Source organism: Scleropages formosus, chromosome 7 (genome assembly GCF_900964775.1).
Source record: "Scleropages formosus chromosome 7, fSclFor1.1, whole genome shotgun sequence".
NCBI classification, from domain to species: domain Eukaryota; kingdom Metazoa; phylum Chordata; class Actinopteri; order Osteoglossiformes; family Osteoglossidae; genus Scleropages; species Scleropages formosus.
This window is the reverse complement of record NC_041812.1, coordinates 14202421-14213146: the sequence shown is the minus strand read 5'-3', so window position 1 is coordinate 14213146 and position 10726 is coordinate 14202421. Positions and strand designations below refer to the sequence as shown.

At 42.6% G+C, this 10726-nt stretch overlaps 1 protein-coding gene across 1 annotated transcript; it reads left to right on the top strand.

The window, feature by feature from the left end:
- The first annotated feature begins 449 nt into the window (after window positions 1–449).
- Window positions 450–9134, top strand: LOC108931690 (tropomyosin alpha-1 chain). The gene is made up of 10 exons (XM_018747652.2): window positions 450–693; window positions 1380–1505; window positions 4174–4307; window positions 4667–4784; window positions 4927–4997; window positions 6147–6222; window positions 6547–6609; window positions 6721–6790; window positions 7649–7727; window positions 8907–9134. Exons 1-10 carry the CDS (start codon window positions 580–582, stop codon window positions 8908–8910), a joined length of 855 nt encoding a protein of 284 aa, XP_018603168.1. The 5' UTR covers window positions 450–579; the 3' UTR covers window positions 8911–9134.
- The last annotated feature ends 1592 nt before the right edge of the window (window positions 9135–10726 follow it).

The following is a 10726-nucleotide window of genomic DNA, read 5'->3' as shown; positions in this document are numbered from 1 at the left end:
GCAGTCAGTTGGTTTGCCAATGAAAACTGAGGAATGCCTTCGAGTGAATTTTTCGGATTATATCTACTGTAATTCCCTCGGAGGTGCGAGTCCTTTACTCTTTGACTTACATGATGTGTAGAGTGCGTTAAATGCTTCGAACAAACGCGTCCCTGTCTTCGGCCCTCTCCCGTCTCCAGTAAGTGTTTCCTCCCCCTCGGGGAGTTTAATATTTACAGCTTTACAAATAGGAACAGACGTGGCCTGGGGTGCTGCCTCCTTGCCCATCAAACCCCATATTTAGTCAAATCGGCGGTCAAATGTCCGGGAGCAGCGAATGGCCAAGAAGGTCCATAAAAAAGACGGGCCTCCGAGAAGGAAGGAGCAGGAGGCCTTTCCAAAAAAGTATTGGGTGTCCGAAGGAATTCGGTCGCCCCCCTGCGAAAGTACATATTTGACAGGGCGCGGAGGGGAAAGAGCCCCCAGTCCAGCTCGGCCTTCAGTCCGGCACAGTCGCCCCGAAGCTGCTCTCCGACCCGCACCGGTTCTTCGCCTTCTTTCGGAGCATTTTGTGCGCGCGCACGAGAAGAAGCCGCAGCCATGGATGCCATCAAGAAGAAGATGCAGATGCTCAAGCTCGACAAGGAGAATGCCTTGGACAGAGCGGAGCAGGCTGAGGCAGACAAGAAGGCAGCGGAGGACAGGAGCAAACAGGTCGGCGGCATGTGATGATGTGTGGACAAGAGAAGTAACGGGACAGCGACCGGCCGACCGCTTCCATACGGATTAATTAAAACGTGACGCCGCAGGAGAGCGCACGCGATAAACCGGCGGAGAATAACCAACCCCCCCGAAACTGCGAAGCACATTTTCTTGTAGAAAGTTCTCTTTTTTTGCCCCCGCTATCACGTTTGTTTGGAATATTTAGAAGCCTCCTTCACAAATGCTATATATTTTGGGGATTTTAAGACAATATTCGGAAAGCTCAAGGAGGAGTTTCATATAATGCATGATGATGATGATAATGCATGCCATCCAGTCCATATGCCAAGTATACAGATTTGCGCGAAATAATTGCTGACATCGCCTAAATGTAATCGAGTTTGTATTTGAAGTTAAAAAAAAACAACAAAAAAAAAAAACGTTTAAGTAAGACGAGCGTTGTGTGCGCGCGCTTTGCTGCAACGGAATTTTGCTAAAAGGCGGCCGCGCGAGACACAAACCGAGCGCTTGGACGATGTACGGAAGAAAGAGGAGCGATCTCTACAAAGCTGGTGTCCAGGGTGGTTTGGAAAGCGTCGCTAACTTTTCCTCTCTTCCCCTCTCTCCCACCCTGCTTCTCTCACACGCCCCACCCCCCCACCCGCTGTCCCGCACGCTGTGGAAATGCGCGCGCGTAGCTCGAGGACGACTTGGCAGCGCTGCAGAAGAAGCTGAAGGCCACTGAGGATGAGCTGGACAAGTACTCGGAGGCCCTTAAGGATGCCCAAGAGAAGCTGGAACTGGCCGAGAAAAAGGCCACGGATGTGAGTGAAGGGGTGGTGGTTGGGGGGGGAGGGGAGTAACTAGTTGCCCCTCTATATTCTGTCCATACTGATTTATTAACGAATTCTCACAGAAAAGCGTCCACATTCCTCAGGAATTTCCGGTCATCACAAATTGGCATATTTTCCATAGCCTAATAATATGCTTATTATCATTAATGCGTTGTTTTTTACTGTGGGGGCACCGTATTCAAGCCCCACACACACCCCCCCTTGATACACACATAACAGTCTGAGTCTGAAACTTTACATTTTTTTTTTCTGGCTCAAAATGCCAATTAAGTCATTGACTAGTCTCCGCAACCTGATACTCGGTGGCACTCGGTTAACACGGATAAATTGTAATTTTATGGTTTTGTTCTTTTTCTCTTGCTTGTCTCCTGGAAACGAGCGCGTGTAGGACATGCACTTTATTATAGGTGTGGTTTTAAAAGATTTTTTTTCGGAACCGCTTGTCCCATACGGGGTTGCGGGGAACCGGACCAGGTAGTAAATCATAGCGGCCGAGCGAAGCAGTACATCATCATGATCGCGGGCAGTGCGCTAGTAGGGCAGGTGGATAATGTGGCGGATATTTAGGTGTGAAACCTAAACTTGCTGGATGTGCAGTGTCTAACTAAAGCACCAAGGGACAGTTAAATATAGCGCTGCGCTACTGTATATGGTAAAGATATCACTTAGCGCAGTGTGTGAGCCTCAGACTGAGCCGCCGTGCGATCGCACTGCGAAGAAGTGATTTAAGTGATTCATTGCACTATTTTATTTATCTTGTCTCAGTTCAGTTTCTTTAGCCGAAATACGAATATTCTTTTCGTTTATCAAACGGCAATATTGGTATTCTAGTCACGTAGTACATTTTAAAAACCCATTCACTAAAAAGAGAACAGTCCCAACTGTTCGGGTCTTTGAATGACAGAAGAGAGCACTTGTACAAGATATGAATGTAACGTGCTGTTGTGAACGCGCTGATAAAATGCAGCTTTTCCCTATATTGCTTTTAAAGGTAAACATACTGACCATCTCACTGTTTTTAAGCATGCTAGTTGTGTGCTCTAATAAAATATTCCCCTTGTAGTTCACAGTTCATATGCCAGTGGATCAATTAATTTTCTGAGAAGTCTTTAATAGGAACATGACTCATAAAGCAAAGCCGTTAAAAATGTCTTAATTCGATTTGGAAAGTGCGGGTCGCGGTGGTCCGGAGTCTATCCCGGAAGCGCAAGGCTAGCCACACATATGCAGGGTCACCAGTCAGCCTGACCATGTGGTTTTGGAGAAAGCGGAGCCCCCAGAAGAAAGGCAAACAAGTGGGAAGAACACTCCAAGTCCGGAGAGACCTGCCTCCTGCCCCACGATGGGGTCCGGACCCCCGCACTGGCCAGGTCGCCTTTGATACTGCGCCCAGTAGTGTGGCTTATGTATGATGGCGTTGAAATGCAATGTAAAATTTCTAGGAACACATTATCGTGTGTTGTTAGAAAATAAAAGTGAAGGTAAATTATTGTACTACCGTCTCTACACTTTGACACGTTTCATCTTTATAGTAGTGCGCTTCTTGGAGCAGGCGCCTTGGCACGTGTAGTGACCAAGCCCTACCGCTAGGGGGCAGGACATCTAGCCAAATGCTGGAGGAACGGGCCGCATCGGCCTGTGGAACAAATGTCGTCGTCGTTCATATTGTACTGTTGATTAAAATAGGGAAAAGCTCGTTTTCAAGTACTGAGAAGCACAGCTCAGTATTGGCTTCTCCCGCCAAACTTAATAATAATAATAATAATAATAATAATAAATGTAGAGCTTTCACAGTGTGCGAACAACGGAAACATCTTTGATATGTCAAAAGAAAAATAAGGTCCTCGCGACTGCAGGCTGAAAGATGGTGACTGAATTGTTTTTTAAAAAAATAACAAGGTTTTATTTCAAGGATTATGATATATGGTTTCTATGAGGTTCTCATGAAAGAAATGTCACAATGACAAATAGTGTTTTCAGGCTTTGCCATGCGCAACTATAGTCTGCCCCCCAGTATTAGAGCTAAGCTAAAGGACAAAAAAGGGGCAACTTGAAATTATGTTTTCAGATGGACTTGATATGAAAACATTTACTTTTCAGTGAAAGCAGAGATTTTAAGATTGAAGTAAATGTAACATTTAAGTAATTTACTTCCATTGGTAAGAGAACACAAGGGTGGCACGATGGCACAGCGAGTAGTGCTGCTGTCTCACAGCATCTAGGTGGTGTGAGAAAACATGGGTTCAATTTTCTGCTCAGTCTATGTGGAGTTTGCATCTTCTCTGTGTGGGTTTCCTCTGGGTGCTCTGGTTTCCTCCCACAGTCCAAAGACATTCAGATGTTCAGGTTCCCCCATAGTGTGTGAGTGACAGAGAGAGTGTGTTCCACTGATGTATGGATGAGTGACCCACTGTAAGTAGTGTATCTAGCAGTGTAAGTCACCGCGGTGAATAAGGTGTGTGGGCTGATAACACTACATAGAGTTCACTGGAAGTTGCTTTGGAGAAAAGCATCTGCTCAATAAATAAATGTAGGTAGAACACATGAGCATGATGAATATGTTCATCCATGTTTGTGTGCACTCATACCGTGTGTGTATCGCTTTCATTTGGTCGTCTTGTGTGGCTTGCTTCCCTAGGCTGAAGGTGAGGTAGCTTCCTTGAATAGACGCATTCAGCTGGTTGAGGAGGAGTTGGATCGTGCCCAGGAGCGTCTGGCCACTGCCCTGCAGAAGCTGGAGGAGGCTGAGAAGGCTGCTGATGAGAGTGAGAGGTGTGTGTTGCAAATACCCAAACTGAACTGCCTTTTCAAGCCCAATTTTTCTAATAATTGTACCGATGCCATTTACTCACTGAAATGTGGACTTTTATTGAGGAAGCATGGTCACTTGGAATCTGCAAGAGGGAGTGTTTTAGAGCAAATTCTGTCATATGTCAGAAGAATTCAGCATCAGTGTTTTTATTCGATTTCTGGCTCCCTCCAAGCTCTTTGAGTTCTTAACGTGTGTGTTGGAGCTCTGTTTGAAGCTATCACTTGGTAGTGACTTAAACTACCTGGATACAGTTGCAAAAAGGGGTAGTTGGAGTCGTGAGCTGTATGTGTGCCTGCTGATCTTCGCGCTTTCATTACAGAGGCATGAAAGTCATTGAGAACAGAGCAACCAAGGACGAGGAGAAGCTTGAGATCCAGGAGATCCAGCTGAAGGAGGCCAAACACATTGCTGAGGAGGCTGACCGCAAATATGAAGAGGCAGGATTCTTAACTTTTTTGTGATGGTTTTCATATATGTTAGATATGTTTCAACTAAGTGCTGGGAGAAGATGTTTTGTAGGTAGAATTAACTGATGAGGTGCAATTTTCACTAAACCGTGGGGTTTTTATGCGTGCGCAGGTGGCCCGTAAGCTGGTAATCATTGAGGGTGATCTGGAGCGTACTGAAGAGCGTGCTGAGCTGTCTGAAGGGTAAGAACTTTGCCCTTCGGTTTTCTTCTTCAGTCCTGGTCGGCCAAAGGACAATTGCGGCATTCATTTTTCTAACTGTTAACTCATATTTAGCTTACCTCTTTGTCCAAATTGACACAGAATGCTAGATGCAGTACACTAAACCACCTGGACTTGTCTACCCATCCACACAGCGGAGCAGTGTAACACTGATTTACACAGGCACACACTAAGGGCAAGTCAGATTTACACTAGGGCCAATTTAGAGTAACCAGTTCACTTCAATCATATCTTTTTAGCGGGGCCAGAAACCCACCGGAACATGGGGAGAACATGCAAACTCCACACAGACTGAGCGGAGATTAAACCCACAGTCCAAGAGCTGTGAGACACCTACACCACCCACTGTGCAGGACATATAAGCCTTAACAACACTAATAGTTAAGTAGAATAAAAATCTGCACACCTCTGGAGCCCGTGAGATGAGTGGTGAAGACCAGTTGTTTGCAGCTTTGGGGCTGTGTTAACCAGCACGTCCCCAAGGCAGTGTAAATGTCGGGTACCAGACTTACTTAGAAAGCGTGTTGCTTGCTGTCTTCCAGGAATACGTGTGCACTTAAAGAGCATGTTTTCTGTCTTCTTGGATGGACTTGTATTTACAATATCCTTTAACAGATGGGCATGGAGAGCAGAGGATGAGTTAAGAATTTTGGAGCAAAGCTTAACATCATTAACCACTAAGGAAGCGCGGGTACTATGAACTAACTTCTTCAGTAGTCATATTCCTTCAGTGTAACTGCCTTCTTTCACTCACCTGGGTTTTCAAAGCTCTCCTCCCCAAGTCTCCTCTACTTGTTGGTCTTCCTGTTTAGGTTTCTCCAACTTTTTGAAACCCATTTAGAATTATTTTTGCATGGAATGACAACATAGGCATTTGTTTTGTTTGGAGCAAAATTTTTTATCCCAGACATCATGTATTATGCAGCGATGCTGCATTCAGCCTATTTTTGGGTGTGTATACTTTGGTTTCCCTCCATTTTTTTAATTAATTTTTTTACCTCCCTTTTTACTGTCTTTGTGCTGTGTCTGGTTTGTTACTCTCTCCACGCGCCTTCACTTTTTTCCTCTTCTTTTCCATTTTTCATACCTTGTCCACTTGTAAAATACTAGAAAATGTTCTGAGCTTGAGGAAGAGTTGAAAACTGTGACCAACAACCTGAAGTCACTGGAAGCCCAGGCTGAGAAGGTAGGTCTTTCTACAATGTGATGCCTGCATGTCGTTGAAGAACAGCACAAGCTTGGTAAAGTACTATGTGATCAGCTTTACTCTTTTCTGTACAATGGACAGTTCAGGTATTAGCAGCATTTTTGGCTAAGCTTCTATACTGATAGACAGCTGATGAGTGATTGAAAGTAAAAGAAGCCCAAGCTCTGTGTTTCAGAGTAGAGCCTTGGTACTGCTTGGCGGACTCCATTTCTGAGTGCTCTGCGCTGTTCAGTGTAGAACTGACAAGGCATAACTGTGGTCCACTTTGTGCTGGTTGACACATGCTTTCCTGTCTGTCCACAGTACTCACAGAAGGAAGACAAATATGAGGAGGAGATCAAAGTTCTCACTGATAAACTGAAGGAGGCAAGTGAATATTGGTCACAAATGTTTCTCCTCCCTGAACACGAGGTGTCACGTGTTGCGTTATGAAGATATGTGTGGCGAGTGACATGGAGCTCCTGATCCCTCCCACAGGCTGAGACTCGTGCTGAGTTTGCTGAGAGAACAGTAGCCAAGCTTGAGAAGACCATTGATGACCTTGAAGGTATTACTTTTTCAGTTCATTTCATCTTAACTGGTTTTATTAAGAATTTCAGATTCTTTCTTCTTTCTTCAGTTGGGGTGAGTCGGAGCGCTGATCCTCGAATCGGATGTATAATAAACAATTATGAAGGCCACAGGCAATGCTTGGCTCTATTAAATATTTTCCTTCCTACTTTGAAATTTTTCTATATGGTGCCCCTATAGTTTACATTTGAAATGTATGTTGACATAATTATGATTCAATCCAGTGTAGTATGCTCACTGGGCATGTTTGGTTTTGTATTTTTGTTCCATATGATAATGTAGCATCACCCCCATGGAGCTACTGGAGACAGGTTTACATTTACATTTACATTTTTAAGAGGTTTGGGAGAGAGGGTTCTGGAAAAGTGCTCTTTATTGAGGTAGTGTGACATCCAGTCAGAAAGGCACACGGAACTATGTACAGCAAAAGACACTAATACCAACTATGACATTAATCCACGCAAGCACCCCCCAGCGCTGCTATAATACTTCACTTTTTCTCTTGGCAATATGAACATGTAACTGTAAAATGCGATTTGTAGATGAGTTTGAAGTTCGATTTTCATATTAATGTCTGGTTTTATAAATGACTGGTTTTGAGTTACCTCTTAGATGGTGCTGAACTTTTGGTGGCTTTGTCAGTCAGATTACTCCTCGCAGCATTTGTGTGAATGTCCCCATCCCTTTGGTTTACCTTGTGTTACAACTTGTCTTTTTTCTCTCTCTGACATTCAATCTGCTGGCTCAATGACATGCTTGCTTGCTGATATTCCTGTCCTTCACATACCTTCTATTCCCCCTGCTACCTCTGTCTCTGCCCATCCCATGTCCATAGATGAGTTGTATGCCCAGAAACTGAAGTACAAGGCAATCAGCGAGGAGCTGGACCACGCTCTCAATGACATGACATCCATGTAATTTTCTGCTTGTGCCTGTTCCCATTTCCCTTGTCACGCATCACCGCAACTTTCCTTTTCATACATCGTCAGACTTCTTAGAGACCTGCTTCCCTTCTGCACGTTCAGATGCAATGTTTTTTATCGTACACTGCAGATGACAGTACAGTAATACCTCGCCCTACGTCGTTAATTGGTTCCAAAGGGCGCGACTTAAGTCGAAAAACGACGGAAAACGAAATAACCCCTAAAAAAACGATTTAGACCCCCTACAAACCCCTAATTAGCATTCCCCTTAAGTGTATACACTTCAATTATTGCTAAAGAACAAAACAAAAAAAAAATTCCAAAAAAATGGCAGGTAAATAAGACAATATTTTTTTATTTTTAAGACTTTAATCGATTTTGTAGATTACAATATATTATTTTATTTATTTTAACATTTATTTTAATTTGTTTTTACACTTTTTATTGTTTTTAAATGATTTTTAAGTTTTTAACAATTTTTAATATTTTCGGCTGACCGACATAAAGTCGCGTCGGCCGGCTGAAGACGAATTGTATTTTTCCATATATATTTAACAAAAAAAACCGACGTAAAGTCGAAATCGACGCAACACGAAACGACGCGGGGAATGTATTACTGTACAGTTGTACATCAGGTGTGACTTTTTAAGGAAATTGGCTCTGAGGCCTCACTGCTACAATGTACCACTCACCGTAGGAGTGGTTTCCATCATTAACTATAGAGTCCTCTTATATACAGTTTTGTGCAAACAGTTTCACTTGTATTAGTTCTTAAGAAGAGCAGACTTAGGAGTACTGAAATGCAAGAGAATTGTAGTGAAGCCTTTCAGTGAACAATGTTTTCATTTAATCCCTTTACATGTGCATGTATGGCGTGTTCAACTTATATTAGCGATTTTTACGTACTAACCCCATGTGCTCCAGTGATTCAGAAGAATTATCCTCGAAGTGCAACGTGTCCTTTCATTCATGATTTTAAATGTAGGCATGCAGTGTGGTTATAAGCCATGACTTTAAATAAGTGAACATTTTTGCGTCCCAGTTAAGCCGAGGCCCTAAAACTTAGTTGGTTTCAACGCCTTGGCCTTTTCTCTCAAGATGAGCGTGTTATGCGTCACACCACCACATACGGTCCATCGTGCTCAGCTCTGCCTCTTTTCTCCTGCACAGATAAACTGTTTACTCCGCTTCTCATCAAAGACGTCTCCTGCCAGATGAGTGGCAGCACTCTGCGCCCTTTGGTTCTCAACGTAGCCCTTCTGCCTTTGCTCTTTCTCGTGTCACAACTCCACCAGAACCTAGCTGTCAACTGTTTCTAGCTAGTCTCTTGTACAGAACCTTTGAGTCATTTTACTTTATGTAAAAAATAAACTTCCATCTATGTAAGCTGTACATCTCCTTTTATTTCCTGTCCTTTCCTTTCTGTGTGCTTAATTTATTGGCGAGTGCCTTTAATAAAGCTAAGGCTTCTCTCCCTTTCTTTGTTTTTCAAATTTTACAAACATAAATATAACACTAAGTGTTATATTTAGTACTTCTGTAGTCGCAGAAGTAGTTTTTAGAGTGCCTTAATCTGGGAACATCCTCTGGCTGCTGGAAGATAGTGCCTGCTAGATTTAGGCATGTGAGTTTTGTGTGTGCAGGGACATGCATATCGCCATACCGTGGGAGGATTGATCTTGGAAGTTTCGTTTTTAAAATTGCACCTCCCTACACACAAACAAGCCCAGATTATGTTTCTGTTACAGTTGAAAAGTGGAAACCATGGAAATGTTTTTCCGTTTTTAAGCGAAATTTAGTCCGTTCCTTGTTCTTCGTGAACACGTGTGATCTGATGAGGATATTCTTATTCTGTTGTGACACCTTACAAAGTCTGTAATGTTTATACTCTGTGTGTGTGGTTCAAGACAGGTGGATTGCAGATGAGTACGGGTGGACCTCGGTTATGGTTTATTGTGATCTCTCTAGAAATTGGAATACACATGACCCACTTTCGGTTGTTAATAAAAAGTAGTGAATATTTACCATTTAAACCTTTTTCCAGTTTTTCTTTTGAATATAATTCTATGTATGTAGATGCAGTTATATCATATACAAAATGTATGTAAACAGGGTGTGTGTTTATAAATTCTTCTACAAGGAAGTGTAATTTGTGCCTTAAACTAAACAAGCTCGTCTGCAGTTACTTGAAATGCCTGAAGTAAATCGAGTAACGTGAAAACCTTCTTCCTTTATGATGTGGAAGTGTTAGGAAAATCAGAGCCACCACACTAGCATCTTTGCCCACATATCTTTACCCATCTGTTCTGTGTCTGCGTGACAAGTACATTATTCTTATTGGTCATTACAATTTTCGTTATATTGTACGCAAGTTTTAAAGAAAATCCCACACACTTTGTTGACATAGCCTGAGGGCTACTGGCCAGAGGTGTTTTGTACAAGACTGAAGTATAAATTTTTATAATTTGATTTGATTACAGCCTTGTTTGCCATATGAAGTTTTCATTAGAGGTTGTCTTGTCTTATTTTTTGCTCACAGCCTCTTTTCAGCATGCAAGCAAAGCATTAAAATGATCAATTAATTAACTGGAATGTGGAGATTTTGATTTCAGTATGAAGGCAGCACTGTAGAGAAACAGCGCACAGTCGGTCTCTAATGTCATTACATGGGCATTACTTTACCTTCTCCACACTTCCTGGTATTTGGAATAATCTGATTTTAGAAATATTAGATGGAAACTTAAAAACACTCGAGAAATGAAATTATCATTATCTTGGTTAGCGCACCAGAATTCTGTTACTGGAGCCAAGGTTTCTGGTCCATCAGTGTAGCCTTTCTTGGAGTGCTACATTTGAAACATAGAACCTTTACCTAACTTAGACGTGCAAAGTGTCTGTACAAACCAAAAGAAACTCTTTCAAATTGATCAATTTACTTATTTAGGTTTTGCATAATCGACTTTAAGCTCTAGGAACTGGCTTTATACAGT

Excerpts from the sequence above, each read along its gene's own strand:
- LOC108931690 (XM_018747652.2), top strand. The coding sequence starts at position 580 with ATGGATGCCATCAAGAAGAAGATGCAGATGCTCAAGCTCGACAAGGAG. Across the intron at positions 694-1,379 it reads CGGAGGACAGGAGCAAACAG|CTCGAGGACGACTTGGCAGC; the intron begins GTCGGCGGCATG and ends GCGCGCGCGTAG. Across the intron at positions 4,785-4,926 it reads CTGACCGCAAATATGAAGAG|GTGGCCCGTAAGCTGGTAAT; the intron begins GCAGGATTCTTA and ends ATGCGTGCGCAG.